The sequence below is a fragment of the Rhinopithecus bieti genome, unplaced genomic scaffold (genome assembly GCF_001698545.2).
Source record: "Rhinopithecus bieti isolate Rb0 unplaced genomic scaffold, ASM169854v2 scaffold_38631, whole genome shotgun sequence".
In the NCBI taxonomy this organism is placed as follows: Eukaryota; Metazoa; Chordata; class Mammalia; order Primates; family Cercopithecidae; genus Rhinopithecus; species Rhinopithecus bieti.
The window spans coordinates 1,499,918-1,525,209 of record NW_016817145.1 but is presented as its reverse complement, the minus strand read 5'-3'; the positions used below and the strand labels follow the sequence as shown (position 1 = coordinate 1,525,209).

The 25,292-nt window shown below is 44.3% G+C and overlaps 1 protein-coding gene across 1 annotated transcript in view; it reads left to right on the top strand.

The window, feature by feature from the left end:
• The window catches only part of FBXO32 (F-box protein 32), a 44,287-nt gene extending 20,000 nt beyond the window's left edge, over positions 1-24,287 (top strand). Inside the window, exons 5-9 of the mRNA XM_017855890.1 lie at positions 7,575-7,668; positions 8,519-8,703; positions 15,602-15,784; positions 17,425-17,568; positions 18,711-24,287. Of these exons, the coding sequence (XP_017711379.1) occupies positions 7,575-7,668; positions 8,519-8,703; positions 15,602-15,784; positions 17,425-17,568; positions 18,711-18,800 (696 nt within the window). The 3' untranslated portion in view covers positions 18,801-24,287. The remainder of the gene's footprint in view (positions 1-7,574; positions 7,669-8,518; positions 8,704-15,601; positions 15,785-17,424; positions 17,569-18,710) is intronic.
• The last annotated feature ends 1,005 nt before the right edge of the window (positions 24,288-25,292 follow it).

Sequence of the window (25,292 nt, the reverse complement as noted above, 5' to 3'; positions counted from 1 at the left end):
ATAGAAGACGCCACCTTCCTATAGATGGGCACCCAACTTGGGTATTGAGCATGTGAGGCATGCCAAGGCTGCTTGAGGCTGGGCCTCGTTTCTGCCTTTGATAACTCTGGCAGATTTTCCAATCAGACATATACTTCATACTGCAGTACCCCACTTGTATACAAGATGAGGAATTTGGGGATAAATTGTGTTCTTATTCTTAACAATTCTGTGTGAGAATGATAGAGTAGGCCGGGCGCGGTGGCTGAAGCCTGTAATCCCAGCACTTTGGGAGGCCGAGACGGGCGGATCACGAGGTCAGGAGATCGAGACCATCCTGGCTAACACGGTGAAACCCCGTCTCTACTTAAAAAAAAAATACAAAAAACTAGCCGGGCGAGGTGGCAGGCGCCTGTAGTCCCAGCTACTCCAGAGGCTGAGGCAGGAGAATGGCGTGAACCCGGGAGGCGGAGCTTGCAGTGAGCTGAGATCCGGCCACTGCACTCCAGCCCTGGCAACAGAACGAGACTCTGTCTCAAAAAAAAAAAAAGAGAATGATAGAGTATACTTAGGCAAGAGCCTTGTGGTTTTGTCCTTTTAAACTAACAGGTAGAAGAAGCTGCTATTTTTGTTGATGCTTCTGAAAGCCCAAGTGTTTACTGTCCCTCCAGATCTCAGGCTGCTTGCCCTTCTGGAAAGCATTTGAGATACGTTTGCATTATAAGTAATGTACTCCTAGGCCCATGCCACTCCTGGGGCATCAGTCTGAACCAGTCCCCATACAGATATCAGCCTGACCAGCCAGATGATCCGCCATTGACCTTGATATGTCATTTGGCCATCATGAGCCGCCTCACCTGTAGCATGAGGAAATTTGGGTAAACTGTTTCCTAGTCCCTTCCAGCTACAACACTCTGATTCAAAAAGACAAATGTATGTTTAAAAAAAGCACTATTTGTTGAGTGCTTACCAGGTACCAGGCTGGGGTTAGAGTGGGAAACAGGACAACACTTGCTGTCTTGAGGGTTCCATCCTAATTAGCCCATCAGCAAGTAAGTGAGCAAGACCAATTCAGATGTACATAAATGGAACAATGAAACCATAGTAAGGTGAAGATGGCAACAGGGAGGCTTTCACATAAGATGGCCAGGAAGGGGTCCTCTGAGCCCGGGGCAGGCCACATTTGGAGTGAGACCTGAGGGATGGGATGGAGCCGAGCATGTAAAGATGTGGCAGAGGCAAAGGCCCAGAGGTGAGAATAAGCTTGACCTATTCAAGAGACAAATAACCTGTGTAGCCAGAGCAGAATGAAATTGTGCAAAACTAGGCTGGAAAAGGAGTAGAAACCAGATCAGGGAGAACCTTGCCACTCATGGTAAGGAGTTTGAGTTTTTTCCTAAGTGCGAGGAGAAGCCATTTGAGGATTTTAAGCAAAGAAGTAATGTGAACTGATGGATTTTTAAAACTATGAATGCTATGCTAAAATAAACTGTAGGGAAGAAGACGTAAGAAGCCTGCTCTTGACACGAGTGTAGTGAGATAAGAGGGAAATCTCTCTTCTGCCCATTCATCTTGCACACACCACTTCAAACTCTGGTTCATATCCGCTCTGAGATTTGCTAGACGATATTGCTTGCAACTAGATTTGTCTCCTGTTCATTGCCTCCAGAACTAGCATGAGCCAAAGCTGAAGGGCAGGATGTGGTTTCAGCATGCGGTGACCACCATCCCTCCCTCCAGTAGCTCAGAGCCATTCCTGGTACTGCACAGCTCGTCACTGCAGATCATGCCGGATGCTCAGAGTGCCCACACGATAATGACACCATGGAATTCCAGAGGAGCCGAGAAACCTCCTCCTCCTTCCCTTTCCCTCCCCCTGCCTCTTTTTAAACATAGCCACAAATTACTGGCACCTGGGCTAAAATTTGCCCAGTCAAAAACAAGCAGCCACTTCCAAACAAGACATTTTCCTCTGTTCTCTTTTTCTCTTGTGGCTAGGGCCAAAGAATCCAATTGGCTAACTCATCTTGGTACACAGATTGCTAGATACAAACCTACTTTCGTAGGCGCACAGCTCTCTTAACACAAATAAAATCGATAAATTTGGGCTGTGCGCGATGGCTCACGCATGTAGTCCCAACACTGTGGGAGGCCAAAGTAGGTGGATCACCTGAGGTCAGGAGTTCAGGACCAGCCTGGCCAACATGGCGAAACTCAATCTCTACTAAAAATATAAAAAGTATCCAGGTGTGGTGGCGAGCACCTGTAATCCCAGCTACTCAGAAGGCTGAGGCATGAGAATCATTTGAACCCAGGAGGTGGAGGTTGCAGTGGGCTGAGATTGCACCATTACACTCCAGCCTGGGCAACAGAGCGAGACTCTGTCTCAAAAATAAAAAAATAATTTAAAAGTTGGTAAATTCTGCTCTCTTCACTACTAGTTCCATACATCACTACCTAGTAGCTCTGGGCCTATAGAGTGATGCTGATGCGGAAAGTAGACCCTGTGGTTTACCTAAAGCAGTTGCCTCATCCTAAATGTGCTGTTAGCACTTTCTGGGCATTATAGCGCCCTTAATATTAAAAGTTGATTACCAGTCACAGCATAATATTATATAAAATTTCTAGACTCTGTTTCCCCAAAACACAACAATAAATGGTATTGCTCCCATTTTTGAAGTAAAATTTGGCCCTCCATGCAAATTGATTGGCCTTGACAAACTGAAGTCCTAAAACTGTCAGAATATATGTTCTGCCAGGCACAGTGGCTCATGCCTGCAATCCCAGCACTTTGCGAGGCTGAAACAGGAGGAGCACTTGATCCCACAAGTTCAAGGCCAGCCTGGGTAACATAGGAAGACCCTGTCTCTACAAATAGAAATAAAAAACTTAGCCAGGCATAGTGATGTGCCCCTGTGGTCCCAGCTACTTGGGAGGCTGAGGTGGGAAGATAACTTGAGCCTCAGAGGTCAAGGCTGCAGTGAGCCATGACTGTGCCACTGCACTCCAGCCTAGGTGACAGAGTAAGGCTGTCTCAATTAAAAAAAAAGAAAATGTGTCCTCTGTTAGACATATCTGGGCTCAAGTCCTGGCTCCACCATTTCCTACTGCTAGTATGGCTTTAGGTGAGTGCTTCTCTGAGCCTAAATATCCTCATTGGTTAAATGGAGAACCTACCTCATTGGGTTGTTGTTAAAGATAAACAAGATTACACATGTGTAGTGCTTAACAGTTGCTGACACATAGTAAGCACCCTATTGTTATTGTTATTGTTAGCAAAATAAGCCTCCATGGTAGAAAAACCATGCAAGTCATAAAATGTATCAGCATTAACTTTTATCAACAGATAGGGTGCTATTAAATGTATCACCAACATAGTAAAATGATAGAAAGGAATATTACAGTGTGAAAGCATTTATGCATTTGTTTGACAACAGGTACAATTGAAATACAAATATGCACTTGTTTGACAACAGGTACAATTGAAGCAATTCCGAAGGTCTTTAAATGGGTTGTATTTGCCCTGTTAACTCAGTATTTCCTGACTGGCAATAATTTTACTTGGTAATGCTCTGTATTATGGTAAAAGCTAATGATAATAATTTATCGAGTATATTCTTTGTACCAAGCACAGTTATGAATGCTATGTGAACACATTTAATCTTCACTGCAACTTTGAAGTAGGTACTATTACTGTGCATATTTTGCAGGTGGGAAAACTGAGGCAGACAGTTTGCCTCTGGAGCCCTCACTCTTAAACTCTATGATATATACCAGAAACTCTATGATACAGCCCAGGTGCCAAATCTGGCCCTCCACCTGATTTGTAAATAAAGCTTTATTGGAACACACCCATGCCCACTCATTGACACATTGTCTATAGCCATTTCTGTGCTATAGCTTCAGGGTGGAGTAGTTGCTCTGGAGACCACGTGGCCCACAAACCTTAAAACACCTACTGTTTAGCACTTTACGGAAAAAGTTTGCCAACCCCTGATGTCAACTTTAAACTTCACAAAAAGACTGGAGTTTAAAAGGAAAGAAAGAATACCTTATAATAAAAATGCCTTAGGTTTGGTATTTACTGTGGATTTGTACATATTTATCTCACTTAATTCTCATAGCAATCCTGTGAAGTAAGTAGTCTTTTTATTTCCATTTTAGAAATGAAGAATCAGGAGTTCAGAGGGATTAAATGACTTACACTGTAAGCTGGAGAGCAAACTCCATGAGTCTAGGGATCATGTGTCTTCATCGTCATGTCCCTGTCACCTACCACGATGCTAGCACAGGGTGGACACTCAGAAAATACTTGCTAAATGAATGACAGTTACAAAGGTCACCCAGCTAGAGAATCCAGGTCTTCTCCTATTCCAGGGTTCTTTTTCCTGACTCCACAACTTTCTGACAGTTAAAAAAAGGTCGGGAGGGACTTTCCCTTGAGATAGGATGAAGCCCAGAATGGTTAACATGTCATTATGCTGTCAGTTGACAAGTTTTTGCTGCTATATTCCTCCTTCTCCTTAGTCAGAGAAGATAATCAGACCAAAAGGCAGTTCGTTTCTCCTCCAATGCACAGTCATGGTGTTGAGAGTTTACTTGTCCTTGTGATTGGTGCATATTTTGACAAGATTAAAACTGACACCCTCATGAGATGGTAGTCACATGGAATCTGGGTTTTGGATGGATTTCAGGCAGTGCTTTGGCTGCCTTCCTCCCAACCCCTTGCCCCACCTCCTACCCAGTGATGAGTCACAGTGCACAGCCGATTGCCCTTCAAGAGCTGACCCAAGGCTTTTGTTTTCTTTCATCTGCTTCATGCTGGTCATGTGAGGATCAGGGTATTATTAGACCATCATCTTGGGCTTCTAAATCTTGCTGTTGGTCAGGGAGATACATGAAAGGTTTAGTCAGTCCGTTTGTGCCATTTTCACTCCTCTCTTGACTATCACATGCTGGTTGGTGGCAAAGCAAAAACAACAGAATTCAGTGTGGTCACCGCCCATGGCCATGGTCTCTACTAGTGTTTTGACTTCCTGCCTCTTTTAGCAGACACTCAGTGAGCTCCTGACTTCAGACTAGATCACCAGTACTGATTGTAACAAACTACCTCCTCCTCCAGTCAGCTGGCCTCATCTCTCCCTGCCTGTGGAAAAGATACAGAAGCAGGGAGAAAAAGGAGTTTGGATTGGGGTGGGTTTTTTTATATGTGAAGTAAAATTACATTCAGGAAATTAAAAGTCTGTGTGTGGTTTAACAGGCTCCTAAAGGACTCCAGAGGGACAAAAATTTTACACAAATGCCGTGGAAGCAGAGGTGCTCTGAATTGCCTAAGCTATTGATCCAAAAGTTTCCATTCTCCTCTGCAACCCAATCTTTCCAATTTCATTTTGCTTCTTCCCTTGGCCTTGATTCCAGCACCCACCGGAGTGTCATACTCAGTGTTTATTGACCTGAAATGAAGTCGGGCTGAAACCTAGCCAGGAGATGAAATTCTCTTCGAGAGTTTCCTAACAGCGAAGATTCTAGCTTCAATGTAAAGGAGGGGTCTCGGTTCTCTATGTCTAGTCTACTGAGTCTCAGGCTACTTATTACCCCAATTACTTTTGCACCAGCCTAATAGTTTTCTCTGGGGGCCTGGTGGGTTCTCATGAAGTTAATTACTTTCACTTTATATCAACCTCTTTTGTTTGTTAACCCTTTGAATGCATGAAGTGTGTTCTTTTATTTTCCTGTGTTGAGAAGGACTCTGCTGAGTCCTCACTGGTTGTGGAGTGGCTCATAAGGTGGGTCTCTTGGGCCTCACTTTGCTCATCTGTTAAGTGGATTGAACTAGATGGTCTCTTAAAATTCCTTCCGGTCTAAAGTTTCATTTGTCAACAATAGGATCTTTGTTTTTTATTTTTTATTTTTTTATTTTTTAAGATGGAGCCTTGCTCTGTTGCCCAGGTAGGAGTGCAATGGCACAATCTTGGCTCACTGCAACCTCTGCCTCCTGGCTTCAAGCAATTCTCCTGCCTCAGCCTCCTGAGTAGCTGGGAGTACAGGCATGTGCCAGCATGCCCAGCTAATTTTTTGTATTTTTAGTAGAGATGGGGTTTCACCATGTTAGCCAGGCTGGTCCTGAACTCCTGACCTCAAGCGATTCACCTGCTTTACAAAGTACTGGGATTACAGGCATGAGCCACTGCACCCTGTCTGTATTTGTTTTTTAATCTTGCCACATCAGTAAAGAATTTTGCTATAGAAGGAAAAAAAGATTGGACTAAGTATACACTAACCTCGGTTATTATCTTCATTTATTTTTGTCTGGCGATTATGGGGTGGTAGGAATGGGACATACTTTTTCAGCAAACACACTGGCTGGGCTTGGTGGCTCATGCCTGTAATCCCAGCATTTGGGGAGGCCAAGGCGGTTGGATCACCTGAGGTCAGGAGTTTGAGAGCAGCCTGTCCAACATAGCAAAACCCTGTCTCCACTAAAAATACAAAAAAAAAAAAAGAAAAAAGAAAATTAGCCAGGCATGGTGGCGGGCATCTGTAATCCCAGCCACTCCGGAGGCTGAGGCAAGAGAATCACTTGAACCCAAGAGGTAGAGGTTGCAGTAAGCTGAGATTGCACCATTTCACTCCAGTCTGGGCAACAAAGCAAGACTCCATCTCAAAAAAAAAAAAAAAAAAAAAAAAAAAAAAACACAGTCTGTTTAGCACTGAATTAGTGCCAGGCACTTGCTGAGGGCTTTATGTGCATTCTCCTATTATCACTCACAACAACCTTGTATTATTGACTCTACCTTGTATTAAAGGTATTAAATACTCAACCTTGTATTAAAGACTCTAAGTATTTCTAGTATAGGTGAACAGACTGGGTGGGGCACCAAGAAATATAGTAACTTGCCCATCATCACGGAGCTAATACATGGTCAAATCAAGACTTGAATCTAAGGCCAAGAGCTACAAGGATCCAAGTTTTTAGCCACAGTGACATCATATAAAATACATCCCTGCATTTCTCTCTCTTCCTGTGATTGGCATCTTTCTACAGAAATTTAAGTGCGATGAAAGAGTCTCATTAATAGACATGTTTATTGAACACTGCAGAAGCAGGAGGTATCAGGATAAGACTCTCCACTTCCATGGAAAGTGCACGTGGCTGCTGAACATGGGCTTTAGGTGCCTTGTGAGCAGTCAGTGCCAATAAGGAAGAAGTTCAAGCGGGGGCAGAAGAATTCCCCTGGGGAGGTGATTCTGCAGAACTCAGCCATTCACAGGTCATGGGAGATTTTGTTCCCTTCAGGATACGTCAGCTTCACTTGCTGAAGTAGGACAAGTAGAATGAATTAGCCCTGGCTGAAGCCAAAATTCTTTATATTTAAAAGAAGAAAAGCAATTAAATACTCAGCCCAATCCTGGGTTTTGAATTACCCCATTTATCTTTCACTCTGAGCATCTGCTTTTTATTGCATTGTGGCCCTGCCTGCCATTTATCTCTCCCTGTCAGTCTGTATCCACGTGTCATGGGACTCAAAAGTGAAGATTAGAGGAGAAAAATATCTCTGTATTCTAAGCCTAGCAACTTCTATTTTTATCCTCAGCTGTTGGAGCTGATAGCAAAGTCACAGCTCACATCCCTGAGTGGCATCGCCCAAAAGAACTTCATGAATATTTTGGAAAAAGTGGTACTGAAAGGTGAGCCTTCTGTCACTCTCTCACCCCTTTTAATAGGCCTGGAGGTGGGCAGATGGATTTTCCAATAGAGTGGACATGTCATTAGATTTAAAGATGTGGAATGGATGAAATGAACAACTCCAGCTACATTTCAGAGGCACTAAATTCCAGTTCAGAAGGGGGTGCAGCGCATCCTCATGGCAAAGGGTGAGACTGTCGCCCTCCTGTCCTTTCTTTGGGACCATCTACTTGCCCTACTAAAAGCCTCGTAGGCTTCTCAGTGTAGACACAGGTCCCAACACTGGCTCCCGAGCCTCCGGGTCGCAAATTCCTGGAAAATCGATACATATACAAAGTCAGAATAGATTCATAGACTATTCGAGCTAGAAGGAACCTTAGGTCTCTGGTTCACCTGACTCATTATACACATGGAGAAACTGAGGCCCATGAGGAGAAGTGATTTGTCTATAATCACACAGAATCAGCCAGACAGGATTAGAACCCAGGCTCCAAACCCCTGAAACCACGCTCCTTCCACTGACTGTCCTAAAGGGGGTCACTTCTGGGCAAAAGGAGTGGCTCTCTGATCAGCTGAGCCATGGCTGCTGGGAGAACAATGAAGAGAAAGAGGCTTTATAGAAAATGAGAGGGAAGAGAACAAAGAGGGACCTAGATAATGGAAACTCTACCTTTTGACCTGAAGTGCAGAAGCTTGGCCAACCGTACAGTAAACACCCGTGAGGAAGAAAACCATATCCCCAGAGGCAGTGCCTGGGTAACATGACTGGAATAGAGACAGAGAAAAGCTCATGTATAAAATACAGGGTGTTCCAGTATCATAACTTTGATTATTTTTTCTTCCCTACTCAAGTCCTTGAAGACCAGCAAAACATCAGACTCATAAGGGAACTACTCCAGACCCTCTACACGTCCTTATGTACACTGGTCCAAAGAGTCGGCAAGTCCGTGCTGGTCGGGAACATTAACATGTGGGTGTATCGGATGGAGACGATTCTCCACTGGCAGCAGCAGCTGAACAACATTCAGATCACCAGGGTAAGCGGGAGGCCCAGCCTCCTCCCAGCAGTGGGTCCCTCCACGGAGACACTGAACAGCCTCACCAAGACTTTGAATTCACTCCCGGGACAGAAGAGTCTGGTCTTTTCTGATCTGCTGCTTTGTCCTGGTGCTGAGGGCGGGCTGGGGGACCTCCTGATAAAGGGAGGTGGGAAGAAAAACTTGGCGAAACGGGATCAAAGTACATGAAAGATGGCAGCCTGGTGAACGACCGTGGGAACGCTGGAAACTGGGCTTTTGGGGAGAAGCAGCCCCGCTGCTGAAATCTTGAGCGGGGTTCAGAGATGTCTCTTTGCTCATATCCTCATAAAGGATGAGTTGTTTGCCACTTTAGGTTGCTGTCTTGAATATAACAGAGCTGGGAAGGCTTGGAGAACTGGTACCAGCCTTTTAAAATCCTACTTGTGATGACTGGTAGTTATGACAAAGGAAGCCTTTGATTAAAGTCTGTGAGCTTACATGTGGGAAAATGATGAGCAATTTTCAAAGCAAAAAGGAAAAGCCCTCTGTTACCAGTGAGGTTTGGCGATCGATAGCAGTTGTTCCTTTTGGCTTTCACAACCTAGCTTGGCCCTCAGCTCTTGTCTCCCTAATAGTGAGCAGGAGGACCAAGGCACAAAAAAAAAAAAAAGGAGGAAGATGCTGGTACAATCTCTTAGGACTCACTAATGGACAGACACACTCAGGCGGCTCATGTAGCACTTTGCTTACTTATCTCATCACAGACTGTAACTGGCTTAAGTGGTTTCCGGAACCCACACTGATAAAGTTTGAGGTTGCCTCATATCAGGAGAAGGTAGCAGGAAGAAATCCTTTGACTGCTTTTAAATAACTCTTTTACTAGATGAAGTTTTTAGAATGCATGTTCATGACTTTACTGGTAATTACCTCTCTGTCCCTTCGCTTTTTAAGCTGTGAAACAGAATCATTCGAAGGCTCAGAGTTACGTGACTTCCTTAGAGTCACGTAGGTTACAACACCTACACGCTGCTCCCACAGACACACACACAGAGCAGAGCACAGATGCAAGTCATCTTTCAGAAATCATCTCACGTATTTGATTTGTTTAAGAGAATGTACATATTTATTATGAACATTTACCTGATTGATTCCAATAATTTACCCCATTCCTACATCTCAAGTGTAGGCACATAGTCTGACCATGTGAACGTGAGACCCAAGTTCCCAGCTTCTCTCTCACAGAAAACCCACATACACGTTCTCCCTGGTTTCTGGCATTCTCTATGGCCTGGACTGACTGACTAGGATTTTTCTAAGACCAAGAGAGAACTGCCAAGCCAGTGATGTAAACAAGCGGGTCCCATGTGTCCCAAGGGCACTTCCCTTCAGCAGCTTCAGAACACCCATTTAGATAGTCACAGTTGGCCAGGTGTGGTGGCTCATGTCTGTAATCCTATCACTTTGGGAGACTGAGGCAGGCAGATCACTTGAGGTCAGGAGATCGAGACCACCCCAGTCAACATGGTGAAACCCCATCTCTACTAAACATACAAAAATTAGCCAGGTGTGGTGGTGCACACCTGTAGTCCCAGCTACTCGGGAGGCTGAGGCAGGAGAATCACTTGAACCCGGGAGTTGAAGGTTGCAGTAAGCCGAGATCACGCCACTACTTACCAGCCTGGGTGACACACTGAGACTGCATCTCACGGAAAAAAAAAAAAAGAAAAACTCTATAGAAGGTCACACTTGCCTGGAGCTTGCCTCTGTTCCCTCTGTCCACCTCCAAGGACCCCTCCTGGCCACATCTGCCTGCATACCCTGCACTGCCATAGGCTTACATGCTCAGAAGCCTTCTTAGCTGATCCACCAACACTCTTCGGAGCTAGCTATCGTAGCTGTTGTTACCCCTCTTGGAGTGGAGGTGGAGTGGGGACCAGAGATGCCCAGTGACTTTCCAAGCGATATACAGCAGTTAGGGCCAGAGCTGAGGCCAGAACCCTGGATTCCGTATTCCTAAAATGTCAAAGCTTGCTTGAGTTTCCAAACTTTTTCAATCCAGCTTTCTTCCAACTATTTATCCAATGATCCAGCTGTTTAAAAAACTCTCTTTGATCCAATGAGATCCCACGAAGAAGAGATCAAACACTGAAGTTCACTCACTATCTCTTCTGCATGTGGAACTCCAGCCAAGCCAAGTCATTCTCTGTACTCTCCAAGCTTGGCCCTGCCTCAGGGCTTTGAAGCTTGCTGCCTTCTTTGACCATCCAATCTATGGACATCACCATCATATCACCTTCCTCTGAGCAGTTATGATCTGAAATTGTCTATAATGTGTGTGTACTTTTCTGTCTCTGTCCACTGGCTTATAAACTCCACAAAGAAAGGACATTACCCATCTATTCCCTGTTCCTGACACAAAGCAGGAGACAGCCAGTAAATCTGAGTTGAATGAATGAATGGTTGAAAGGAGTCTCCTCCCATTGCCTGCCTGAGTACTCGTTCAGTGTTCAAAAGAACACAGTTGGAAAACATGGCCCTGTATTATGAATGATGATGATAATTTACCAGCTGCAGGATTTCTTATTTTGAGACAGGGTCTCTGTCGCCCAGGCTGGAGTACAGTGGCGCGATCTCCACTGCTCACTACAGCCTCCACCTCCTGGGTTCAGGCGATTCTCCCACCTTAGACTTTCCAGTAGCTAGGATTACAGGCATGCACCACCATGCCCGGCTAATTTTTGTATTTTTTGGTAGAGACAGGGTTTCACCATGTTGGCCAGGCTGGTCTCGAACTCCTGACCTCAAGTGATCTGCCTACCTCAGCCTCCCAAAGTTCTGGGATTACAGGCATGAACCACCACGCCCGGCCCCAACTGCAGGATTTGAGGCACGTTATTCAGTCTCTCCATGCCTCACTTTCCTCGTTTGGAAAATAGTTGCAGTAGTGTCAACTCATAGCCATGGTGTGAGATTTAATAAGTTAATATATGGAAAGCAAATGGCACAGTGCCTAATGCACAGTAAATATTGTAAACATGTCAGCTGTTATTATTAAGGGCTGGCTCTGTGCAGGCCCTCTTCTAAGTCCTTTACATGTATTGATTAACTCACCTAGTGAAGAATTGTAAGTAGGAGTCCTCACAGTGGCTAGCATTTTTTGGGCACTACACTGAGTGCTTCTATGCATTATCTCATCCGCCCCACCCAACAACATTGGAGGATAAGCTTTTTCTCATGTTATAAATGAGAACAATTAGAACAAGTAGTTAAGAATAATTTGGCTGAGGCCAGGCGCGGTGGCTCAAGCCTGTAATCCCAGCACTTTGGGAGGCCGAGACGGGCGGATCACGAGGTCAGGAGATCGAGACCATCCTGGCTAACACGGTGAAACCCCGTCTCTACTAAAAATACAAAAACTAGCCGGGCGAGGTGGCGGGCGCCTGTAGTCCCAGCTACTCGGGAGGCTGAGGCAGGAGAATGGCGTAAACCTGGGAGGCGGAGCTTGCAGTGAGCTGAGATCTGGCCACTGCACTCCAGTCCTGGCGACAGAGCAAGACTCCGCCGCAAAAAAAAAAAAAAAAAAAAAGAATAATTTGGCTGAGGCCTCATGCTCAGTAGGATGTAGCACAAGAACTGAACCCAGGCCTGTCCACAGAGGTTGTGCTTTCAACCACTGTACCTTCCTCCCGCTGTCCTCTGTCCCAACCCTCCTTGGCTTCCTTATATTGAGAGCTGTACTGGAACCCACAGAGCCTTAAAGGGCTTTTCTTTTTTTGTTTTTGTTTGTTTTGGTTTTTTTTGTTGTTGTTGTTGTTTTTGAGATGGGTCTTATTCCCATTGCCCAGGCTAGAATGCAGTGGCATGGTCCTAGCTCACTGCACCCTTGGCCTCCCAGGTTCACGTGATTCTCCCACCTCAGCCTCCCAAGTGGCTGGGACTACAGGCACTCACCACCACACCCTGCTAATTTTTGTATTTTTAGTAGGGATGGCGTTTCACCATCTTGCCCAGGCTGGTCTCGAACTTTTGGGCTCAAGCAGTCCTCCCGCTTCAGCTTCCCAAAGTACTAGGATTACAGGCGCAAGCCACTGTGCCCAGCCTCCACACAGAAGCTCAGCTCTCTAGGGGAAGGAGAAATTGAGAGAAAGAGAAAAGACTTAATTACTTCAGTCTGGACTGTATTTTAAAACTTACTTTTTTTTTTTTTAACAGTTTGACCCAGAGAGAAGTACATTATTACATGAAAACATGAAGTTGACTTTCAGAATAAATGCTTTCTATTTTGCCAAAATTCTATCATTCTCCTCCCAGCATAAAATCTTGTTTTCCTGCGAAATTTTCATATCTCATTCTATGGAGCCAATTTTTATTGGCAAAATAATGTAATAAAGAATGAAGGAAAGAAATTAAGAGAACTGGGTCTTGGGGGAAAAAATCAAATACAGTGACAGTATGTGGTGGGCAGGGCACTGTTTTGAAGCATGCGAGGAGTGACATAGACCCGAATGGACGTTAGCCAAATGCTTGACTAGAGGAGCGAGAGTGACTAATTTTTCTTTCATACGTTCGAAAGGAGGAGGGATGTAAGCAGTTAACCACTTACCAGGAGGAAGGGCTCAGCGTGGGGTCTGGGCAAGGATTTTGGAAAAGTTCAGGTTTGAAAATTTGACAGAGTGAACTCTGCCAAGTGGACTTGCCTTTAGTAGGAGTTAATGTAATAATTGGCCTGGGAGTTTTAACCAAAAAAGTAGAGGCTTTGAAGTGTTGGAAACGAAAAGAAAATCTCATGGCAGTTTTATGAGCTCATATGATCAGCAGCAGATGAAAAACGATAGATAGGTCTAGGGCCTTCTGCAGTTGGCAGACCTGAAGTTTGCAAACAATTGAGAGTTCTGCCCAGCAGCCTGGGGTAGAACCGAGTGGTATAAATTGCCAAGTCATAGATACTTTGAATGAAACAGGAGGCTGAAGTCCTTCTACATCTGAGATTGTTGGAGCTGGGAGGGATCCTCAGAGTCTTCTAAGGCATTCATTTTGAACATGGGGAGACTTCCCAGGGGAGCTGGGATCCAGATGTGCTGCCTGTCCATTGGTGTTCCTTCCCTGCACCTCCCATTCTTCTCCGTAGCTCAGCCTTCCCAAGGCCCCTTGCCACTGCTTCCTCCCCACCTCGTGCCTACCCAGCCTTGCTGGGACACAGAGAGAACTGCTCAGACCTAGTGTCTCCTGGAATCCTCCATGTGTTTGGGCTTCGATGTGCTTCATACAGAGTTTGGCTCCTGTAAAAATTTGGGCAGGGAAATTGATACCCATTCTCAGGATAGTTTCCCCTGAGCTAAGGGAGGGTTTCTTCATCCTGTATTGTTTTTCCCCTGTGACCTCTCAGAGGTCACAGAACATTGATCTAAAAATGTGAGTAGTCCAAAATCAAGAGCTCACCCAGAACCAGCAGGGGTAGGACAAGGAGCCACAGTCCCAGGTGGTCTATTGACCTGTCTGGATGGCAGCATCCTGTTGCTGTTCAAGACACATCAGCAAATACATGTGCAGATTCCCAGGTGCAGATCCTTCCCACAGAGCTTTGTGCTTCCCTCCATGACAGCATTTACTGTCTTATTTTATATTATTTTATGATTATTTGTTTCTGCCTCTGGGTCTGTCACCAGCCTAAAGAGCTTATTGCAGCAACTTCAGCACCAGGCCATAGTAGACACTCAGGAGAGGTGGCTTGTGCTGGGCTGGTCTACAAGGGACATAAAATGAGACCCTGCCTTCAAGGATGTAGATCTGGGCAGGGTATCATAAGCTCATCAAAATTTAAAACAATAAAGGCTTAAATATATTAGTAAGTTCAGGGATGTACCAGAAGCTCTTGAAGAAGCTCACAATTAATTGCCAAGGTATTATCCACAGACCAGCAGTTTTCACAATGTTCCACTGAGGCCCCGGTTAGAATAGAGATGTCTCAAGGAATGGTGGAGCTTGGGCCAAGGGCTTCTGGACCTGCCATTCCCAATGTGCGTGCGTGCACGCGCGCACACACACACACACACCCCAGCACAGAGTCTTCGTGTTGTTTTCTACCTATTTAATTATTTGGGCTTCATTCATTCCACAGGTATTTGTTGAGTGCCTTCTATGTGCTGGGCACTCCTGTAGACACCCAGGACACAGTAGTGAAAAAAGATTAAAATTCCTGCCTTCATAGAGCTTAAGTTCCAGCAAGAATGTTCCTTTCAAAGTTTCTTTTAGAAAAAAAAAGCTCATGTTGCATGACAAAAGAAGGATATTGCAAAAGTATCTCAAAGAGATCCTAGGAATTCTAGGAAGGTGCAGTGGGTAAGGGAGTCACAAAAACAGAAAAGGCTTTTCAGAGGAAGTAGGTTTGAACTGGATCTGAGCAGGATGACCACGTGGCTGAGCAGAGAGGACTGGGGAAGCGAGGGCATTGAGGTCAGGCTGAGTCAGGTGTGTTTAGGTGCCAGTAAGTAAACCTACTTGGAGGGACCTGAGGTCTGGAGGGCGGCCAGAGAGATGGGACTTGGGGTGGCAGTCTGGGCCACTCCATCCAGGGCAGTGAGGCCTTCAGGAAAGCAGCAAATCTTGTAACTGTGTGAACTGAGTAAAGCACATGCACCATTTGGAAAGTCTTTAAGAGTGAAAGTTTCAAGCTTTGGAAATGTAGGGAGATCCCTCTGGCACCACTCAGCTCAGCCCACTCCACACAGTTCTTTGTGGCTCATGGCCATGGCCTCGTGTCTGCATTTAGGATGGGCAGATTTACTCTGCTTTTGACCTCTTATCAATAAACTGCCTCGAGGGTGGAGGACAGGGGGACAGCTGCATGCCTAGAAGGTGTGGCTTGGTGAATCGTTGCTCTCTGGCACCCCACCTATTGTCACCCTTCTCTCTGCAGCCTGCCTTCAAAGGCCTCACCTTCACTGACCTGCCTTTGTGCCTACAACTGAACATCATGCAGAGGCTGAGCGACGGGCGGGACCTGGTCAGCCTGGGCCAGGCGGCCCCGGACCTGCACGTGCTCAGCGAAGACCGGCTGCTGTGGAAGAAACTCTGCCAGTACCACTTCTCCGAGCGGCAGGTCGGCAAGGCCCAGTGGGCTTTCCTCCCACCCTCCTTCTCTGGCCCCCACCCCAAGCTTCCTTGGTGCCCTGCTCAAGCCTGAGGTCTGGATTCGCCCTACTCCAGGTTCCCTGGTTTGACTGAAAAATGACAGTTGAAGGAGTTTTGTGATTTTGTTTTTTTTTTTGAGACAGGGTCTTGCTCTATGGCCCAGGCTGGAGTGCAGTGATGCAATCATAGCTCACTGCAACCTCAGCCACTTGGGCTCAAGCGACCCTCCCACCTCAGCCTCCTGAGTAGCTGGGACTACAGGCTTATGCCACAACAACCGGATAATTTTTTTATTATTGTTTTTGTAGAAATAGGGTCTCTCTATGTTGTTCAGGCTGGCCTCAAACTCCTGGCCTCAAATGGTCCTCCTGCCTCGGCCTCCCCAAAACACTGGGATTACAGGCATGAGCCCCCATGCCCACCCAGTCTTGAGTTTTTAAATAGAGATGTTGTGTGTGTGTGTTTTCAGGTAGTTTTATGAAAAAAATTAAACTTACATTCTTAACCTATTCTCGTTTTACAACTCACTCAAAAAAATCATAAATTGGCACCCATCCTTTTTTTCTGTAACCCCATAACTTATATTTTCTGAGTGCTTTAAAGTACTTTTTTTGTTGTTTTTTTTTTTTTGAGACGGAATCTCACTCTGTCTCCCAGGCTGGAGTAAATGCAGGCTCGGCTCACTGCAACCTCTGCCTCCCTGGTTCAAATGATTCTCCTGCCTCAGTCTCCCAAGCAGTTGGGATTACAGGTGTGTGCCACCATGCCTCGCTAATTTTTGTATTTTTAGTAGAGACAGGGTTTCACCATGTTGGCCAGGCTGGTCTCGAACTCCTGACCTCAGGTGATCCACTTGCCTCGGCCTCCCAAAGTACTGGGATTACAGGCGTGAGCCACCGCGCCCAGCCTTAAAGTACTTTCATAGATATTATTTCATTTTATTCTAATGGCCCAGGGAAGGATAGGTATTGTTGTACCTACTTTAAACAGATGAAGGGACTAAAGCCACAAATGGCCAAGTGACATATCCAAATTAATGAAGTAGCTCTTTGGGTGAGGAAACTGGCCCTGACCTTGAATTTGGACCTTCAGACACCAACTCCAAGCCTGTTTCCCTTCATCATGCTGCCTCAAGTTTGTTGGTCTTTTTCCAGTTTCTTTATATGGATGTGTGAGTTCAACAAGTTCTGTTCTTGAATCCACTAATATTTAGATACAAACTAGAGCCCTGGTGCCAAGCAGTTACTGCATCTCCCTGGAAATGATCACTCAAGTCTATACCAAAGAACAGATTGAAGTTGTTTATTGAGATCCCTTAAAATTTAAAGGACCATCCAGCCGCAGTTTAGTAAAGGTCACTAGCAACATGTCACCAGCCACCTGTTTTTTTGTTTTGTTTTGTTTTGTTTTAAGCTTGGTGAAAAGCTACTGTTTAACTGAGGAGGTCTAAGAAGGTATTTGTTTATATAGTGACAGTTCTCCCCTCGCTATTGTAGAGCTGAAAAGAGGGGGAAAAGGGTGAGAGTTAACCTCTTCAGAACCAGAAAACCACAAGCCATCTTCTTGACAAACTCTCTCGCAATTTCTTTTATTCATCTGATATTTTAGATCCGCAAACGATTAATTCTGTCAGACAAAGGGCAGCTGGATTGGAAGAAGATGTATTTCAAACTTGTCCGATGTTACCCAAGGAAAGAGCAGTATGGAGATACCCTTCAGCTCTGCAAACACTGTCACATCCTTTCCTGGAAGGTATGTGTCTCAGAGGTGGCTGCCACAGACCCCTAGCCCAGTCCCTAAAAGCCAAGAGTGCCAGCCAGCATGGTGAGGCCAGCGCCTTTCCGCCTCTTCCCCATCATAGCCCCCAGCTGAAAGTGAGGGTAAACTGATTCAGTGCCTGGGAGGGTGGGGGTTCCCTTTGTCTGAAAGACTTTCATAGACCTCCATTTTCTTCACTTTTCTTATGTTTACATTTTTCTGCATTCCACCCACTCACCCTTAAATCCTCCTCTCTTTGTGTGTACCGGTACACACACTTACACATGGAAACACATAGCTTTTAGTTTTTCCAGACTTGTAAAATTTTTTCATTGATGCATAATACATAGTTTCAGGGTCCATGTGATAATGTAATTCATGTAATTTGTAAAAATTAAATCAATGTACTTGACACATTCATAACCTTAAATATTTGTCACTTATTTATGCTAGAACATTCCAGTTCTTCTCTTCTGGCTATTTTGAAATATTCAATAGATTTTTTTTTTTTTGAGACAGAGTCTCACTCACTCTGTCACCCATATTGGAGTGCAGTGGTGGGATCTTGGCTCATTGCAACCTCCACCTCCCAGGTTCAAGCGATTCTCTTGCATCAGCCTCCCTGAGTATCTGGGACTACAGGCACATGCCACCACACCCAGGCTAAATTTTGTAATTTTTAGTAGAGTGGGGTTTCGCCATGTTGGCCAGGCTGGTCTTGAACTTTTGACCTCAAGTGATCCACCTGCCTAGGCCTCCCAAACTGCTGGGATTACAGGCATGAGCCATCGTGCCCAGCCTGAAATAATCAATAGATTATTGTAAACTACGTTCACTTACTGATCTAACAGCAGGTCTTACTCCTTCTGCCATACCATGTATTTATACCCATTGATCCACTTCTCTGCATCCCCTTCCTTTTCCCTTTCTCTGCTCTGGTAACCACCAGCCTACTCTCTGTTTTCATGAAATCTGCTTTTATAGCTCCCACATACAAGTGAGAACATGCAACATTTAGGCCTGGGGCAGCATTATTGACAGAGAATCGTTGCTTTGAAGTTGGAAAATGCCTTTTGGTGCCAAAAGCCAATGAGAGGCCTCTGAGAACTTGAAGCTAACCGTGTGTTCCTTTCCAGGGCACTGACCATCCGTGCACTGCCAATAACCCAGAGAGCTGCTCCGTTTCACTTTCACCCCAGGACTTTATCAACTTGTTCAAGTTCTGAATCCCAGCACATGACAACACTTCAGAAGCGTCCCCCTGCTGGCTGGAGAGCTGGGAATATGGCATTTGGACACTTCATTTGTAAATAGTGTACATTTTAAACATTGGCCTGGAACTTCAGAGATAAGTCACGGAGAGGACTTGGAGGGGAGAAATGCAGTTGCTGACTGGGAATTTAAGAATGTGAACTTCTCACTAGAATTGGTATGGAAAAGCAAAATACTGTAAATAAACTTTTTTTCTAACAATTTGCCAGCAAGACTATAAGGGCAATAATTCTGTTTCAGCGGTGAAAACGGAATCCTCTTAATGGTCACAGAAACCCCCTTATAGTTCCTTAGGAAGAAAAAGGCAAAACTCAAATACAAAATAGGACGCTTTGTTTACAATGTGAAAATTTGTTTAGAAAAGAAAAAAGAAGAAGAAAAACTACATAGGAGAAATCCCTGGGCTTTGGGGTTTGATCTGGTGTTTGTTTTGAGAAGGCGAAGGAAGCGCCACCCATCCTAAACCTGCATGGGCACAGAGCCTTACCCTACAGAGATACCACACAATGGTCTACCTCTAAAAGTGTAGAGTGCCCTCTCTGACAACGCATGTGATCCAGTAGGCAGTGTCTGTTTTTCTTGTAAGTGTTTTCATCACTATAAAAAGTGATTTAAAATGGAAAGGGATATTGGAGGCAACCCTCATCTGGTTTTACACTTCCTTTTCAGGCAAACAGGGCCCTCCTTGGAGTTATCTGTTTACCAGAACAACCCAAAAGCACACGTTCCTTTTTTCCTGTCATGTTGTAGCTCATTTGGGGGAAGAGAAGGCCAACTTAAAACAGTCCCAGGGGAGGATTGCTTGAGCCCAGGAGTTCGAGGTTTGCAGTGAGCTATGATGGTGCCACTGTACTCCAGCCTGTCTCCAAAACAAAACAAAACAAAAGCCGTCCCAGAGGAAGTCCTGCTGCAGAAAAGATGATAGAATTAGTCACCCAGTCAATAGCTGTGAAGACTTTCTTATTCCTGCTTAACTTTCTTCCTTGGATATCTTCATGGATAAGCCTGTGTCTGTGGACAGAGTGGGGCCCAAGTGCTGAGGCTCGAAAGACAGGTTTTACAATCAGCCAGTTAAACATCTTACCAGTTGCTGTTCCCCTTGCCAGGGGGATGAGCTGAGGAGCTTCTTTTCTTTAGGTCCAACATCAAAATGAGTCCATCTGAGCTAAGGCTTTTTGCAAAGGTGATTAAAAATCAAGGCTGGAGTTCCAGCCAAATAGGGAGGAGAGTTACCACAAGTTCATCTTAAACTTGCTTCCAGGCTGGATAGTTAAAACAGGAAGATCCCAAGGGGATTTTGTGAGACAAATATCAGCAGGTAACTGTGGAAGAAAGGAAATCTCAGGACCTAATGAGTTCATTGTAAAATATTGCTGGGAGTAGATGAGGGATCTACTCCCAGTTTTTTACTTTCTACAGAATGTTGTTGCTTTCCTACAACAATGTACATATATTTGCAGTTGTATATGCTTTTTTTTTCCCCCAAATAAAGTTGTCACCCTGCATGCCCTTGGCAAATAAGTGAAGCAGAAATAGGAACATGATCCACATGCAAGTTGAGGAACAGTGTATCTTTAAGAACTGACCTTTGGGGTGACCTGGAAAGGGGGAAAATGGCTAAGCACGGAGAGAAATGAGGCAAGAGACAAGCTATGATACAACACCTCTTCAGCCCCTGCCCTCAATAGCACACAACCCACGTATCAGCTTTCTGAAGAGAAGGAACCTACTATTCAGTGCTCCTCACTTTGCAATGTTTCTGCTACGCCAGGATTTCTCCGATTTTTTTTCATTATCATCTCCCTAAGGAGAAAAAAATTACATTGAATATAAATTTTCCCTAATAAGGAAAATTAATATGAAAGAGTAGGATTTTGTTGGGTAAGATTGAGCTTTGGAAGGTCACGAACCATTATACTATCTAAGGTGTGTTTTTTCTTTTTTTTTTCTTTTTTTTTTTTTTTGTAGTCCCTCTCCCCCTGAATCAATTTCACATTGGGAATGCGGAACCTAGACTGTTGAATAAAAAGCTACTTCTTCCATAATTGTCAGGTTCTCTCCAATTTCTCAGCCTCCTCAAAGACATGGGGTGGAGTTGGGTGTGCCATCACTGAGAGAGCTCTGGAACCTTTGACTCTCAGTGACATTTTTAGATTTCGGGGTTCGTGGCCTTCCACATGTTGCCACCAACTGCTATCTCTGCCCCTTCATGCTGATCAAGAAAGTAGAAACTCCTCGTTGCCTTCAGGTTTGCAGTCCCAGAAACATTGCCTGCTGTGGACTGTCAGCACAAAACTGGGACACTGGTCTCATTTAGACTCTCAGCAGTGCACGTGATTGTATGATAAACCCCAGGCAACCATGTGCATCTGGCAAGATGACCCCTGCCCCAAGAAAAGGGTTACGGTCTTCTTAAATGTTTACCAAGATGGTGCTGGTGGGCTCTCCCCATGTCCTTTGGTGTTATTGGAGTTGGTATATGACAGAGTCAAGGAAATTTTTTAAGGAAAATGAAGAATAAATCAACCTTTATGGTTCTCTTTCATTGGAAGAGGAGAATAAGGAAGGAAATGGCAGGTAGAGAGGGAGGGGGGAAAGGAATAGAAATGGCATGTCTTTGATGCTGTGGCTTGTGTGGGGATGATGGGAAGAGCACAGCAGGCACAGCGTATCTGTGTTAGTGCCACGTGGTATCTGTTAAGTATGGCCAGAGCCTCATATATAAGTGAAGAGAGTTAAGACAATTCTTGCTCTTTGAACAATAATAGTTTATAGAATTTCTATTGGCAAACCGTCCCAGACAATCTGACCTATCAAGCAAAAGCAAATAATCCCTGTCTCAGAACTGCTGGTCTAAAAGTCAGAAGGGGCATGACAATGGAAATTGCTGGAAAAGAGATAATGCTCTACTCTCTTTCCTGTGCCTACCTACCCCCATCCTAAACCCTGTAAAACAGAATTTCAAAATAGATGTCAAATATGAAGTAATTCAGACTTCCAAAGAAGGAAAGAGTTCTGCCCAGGGCAGTATGAGCAAATCCACAGGGATGTTAAGATTTGGTCCAACTCAAAGGTTTATGGGCAGTGAGCCTAGAGTCTCTTGAGAGTAAGCCCTTGCATTTGGGACAAGGAGAATATGTGAAGCTCAGGAGTGCTCACACTAGAGCAAGATCCGGAAAAAAAAAAATCCAATGGCATTTTAAACTAGATTGCATTATCACTCAATGCTGTTATTTTGAGCAGACAAATCAGTTGAATGGGAGGGCAAATGGCAGAAATGAACAAAAGCTATTAGGTGAAAGCATCCCCCGTGTATCAGTTGTGAGATGATTCTTGTTTAATGATGATCAGGTTTACATTGGAGTGGCTTGGAAGATGTATTTCAGAGGGACTGGGTTTGCACTGCAAAACTCTGAACACTAGAGCAGGTTCTACTAGCACTCGGGCAGCAAGGTAGTGGGTGTGTATTATGCTGTTGCCACAGTTCTCATCTTTGTGGATTCACATACCCTTTCCCATGAAGAGCTTGCTACTAACAGAGGCTCCTTGTTTCTGTTGTTTTTATACGGGAGAAGAGAAAGAGCTTGGAATTTCAATTGTCTAAACAAGTGGTATGATTTACAAGGAGGCAAACCATTCAAGAGATGTTCAACAGTATATCATTCTTAGCATTCAATACAATGTTTATTATAAAATATATACCTGAGTTTATGTTTTTCTGCCAGGCTGAAAGGCAATAATGTCTTGCTATGCAAACACTATTTTATGTGTGAATGTTTTAACTGCAATTTTATGTGTGAATTTTTTTTAACTAAACTCTATCATCATTTTCTATGTTGACATCTTTTTTTTTTTTTTTTTAAATCTGTTTCCAACTCTGAGTCTGTGAACTGTCTCTTCTGACTGGATGCTGGCCTAAAATCCTATTAGTGCTTAAACAGACCTCAAAACACTCTGATCCTCTAGGCCAATACAGAGATGTTGTTATTTGATATATCTTGGGTCCTTGATGGCTTCAACAAACAAGGTCATAATTTGTTTAAATTCAGTGTTTTCTGTAGATACTTTCTTCTCAGTTTCATTTAGGAGAGTAACCATCTTTGGTTTTCCAAAGAATGGAAACTCCTACCCCACACTTTAGACTTAGAGCTTCTGCCTTTCACAATGAGGAAGAGATCCAGAATGTTTAGGGGACGTGCATCAGCCCACCTGGTACTCAGTGGCAGAGCTGAATGCCAACTTGAGGCCTCCTGAGGCCTGACCTTGTGTGCCCCCAGCCCTCCACCCCAAGCACCTTTTGGTGTGGCTGGAGACACATGACATTGGATGTGATTTTTCTCAAGCCCTTCACCGTGGAAGGCATGGGAGACTGTCCAGCCTTGGGCATCTGGCTGTTAACGTTTCCATTTCAAGTCCCTGATTCTTACTGGAGAAGTTAAGGAGCCACTTAATGTTTTTACAGACCTCTGATTCTGTTGTGAATGTGGCATTCCAGTGAGTACAACCTGCTTGCTATAAAGAAAGCAGCATATTTTGACAACTTTATTTTTTCCTTGGGTACTTACATTTTTATTACAAAAATGGCCCTTATAAAAAAAGACAGAAGGGCTGGGCAGTGACTTACTTCCTAGAAACTGAGATTCCAAAGCAGGTGTTTCCTCTCCGCTAGACTCAGAGGTACATTTAATCCATCTTCTCCATTTCCTCCTTCAGGACCAGCTATGAGATTCAGTGCATTTCTATCCCAGCGGATATTCATTCTCCGCTAAACTTCATCTTTTACTAAGCAAAGGGGGATTATTCCATGAGGCAGCCAGGAGCAAGGGGCCATGATATTCATGACTTTGTCTGCTGGGCATTTTTCAAAGTGTCCTTGAATTCACTCAGCAAACAAAGCTTTCTGGAGAATCTCTCAAAACAGGCCCCGCTCCATTTGGCCAAAAACGATGGCTGCTCCAAAACTCCGAACTTCTTGAAACTCCATCTGCTACGTTATTTCTGGAGTTTAAACACGACTTTTTCTGTCTTTGAGTATAGATGTGTTTGTTTAATTAACGAAGCACAAGTCTGTTAAGCAGAAGGCTCCAAGCTGTATTCTATACTTGGGAACCCTTGGTGCCATCTTTATTTTACTAAGTGCCAATCACCATGGCTAAAGTGGGTGTATATTACAGCCTGTGTCCTAAGCTTAGATGTTTTAATGTACTTTTTTAAATGAAAATATTAGAGGGGTTGAACATTGTAACTAAAGCATAAAGCTAGACCAATTACATGCAGAGATGTTTATTTAATATTGTGTGAGCTGAGTCCTTCTGTATAAATTATTTGCACACTTTTCTTGCATGATGAACTGATTTTTTATAGTTGTTTGTACCAGACGGTGGCATATTTTTGTAAAAAACTTTTGACACTGAATTGCAATAAATGTTTTTCCAACAACACACACTGGTGCATTTTTAGTATGTCCCAATTCAAGTTGGCATTTTATCATACTAAATATGTTTATCTTTTGCCTATTGAGACTTATATTCCTTCTCCCAGAAACTTGTTACCATTTTTGTAAAATTTCTAGGAATCCATAGAAAAACAAGCTTGTTGCTGAATACCAACCTGAGTCCATAATACAGCATTATGCTTGAACTGAAGGTTTTCATATACTATTTGCATAGCAGAATGATTAGGGAATAATGAATTTTGAAGTCAACATCAGTTTATTCATCAACAGGCATTTATGGAACAGCTACTGTATGCTAGACCTGTGCAAGGCACTGGGAATAGGGTGGTGAACAAGACAGAAATTGTCTTTGCCTTTTGTGTGTGGTTTTGTTTTGTTTCGTTTCGTTTTGTTTTTTGGTGACAAGGATGGGATCGTCCTTACCTTAAGGAAATTTAGATTTTAGTAAGAAAGGGGACCCAGGTGCAGTGGCTCACGCCTGTAATCCCAACATTTTGGGAGGCCAAGGCGGGTGGCTCACTTGAGGTCAGGAGGTCAAGACAAGCCTGGTCAACATGGTGAAGCCCTGTCTCTACTGAAAATACAAAAATTACCTGGGCATGGTGGCACATGCCTGTAGGCTCAGCTAATCAGGAGGCTGAGGCAGGAGAATCTCTTGAACCTGGGAGGCGGAGGTTGCAATGAGCCGAGATAGCGCCATGCATTCCAGCCTGGGTGACAGAGGAAGACTCTGTCTCAAAAAAAAAAAAAAAGGGGGGGAGGGGAGGGAGTGGAGGAGAAAGCAAGTAAAAAAAATTATTTGTAATAACCAATATGAAGGGAATAAACAATGGGTTGAGATACAGAATGACAAGTGGGACCCAGTTAAGACAGTGAGAACCAAAGCAGCGGGGGCCTCTCTGAAGAAGTGATGTTGAAGGAGCCAGCCCCAGAGGAATGAGGGCAAGAGCATTCTGGAAAGAGAAACAGCTTGTACAAGGTTCAAATCATG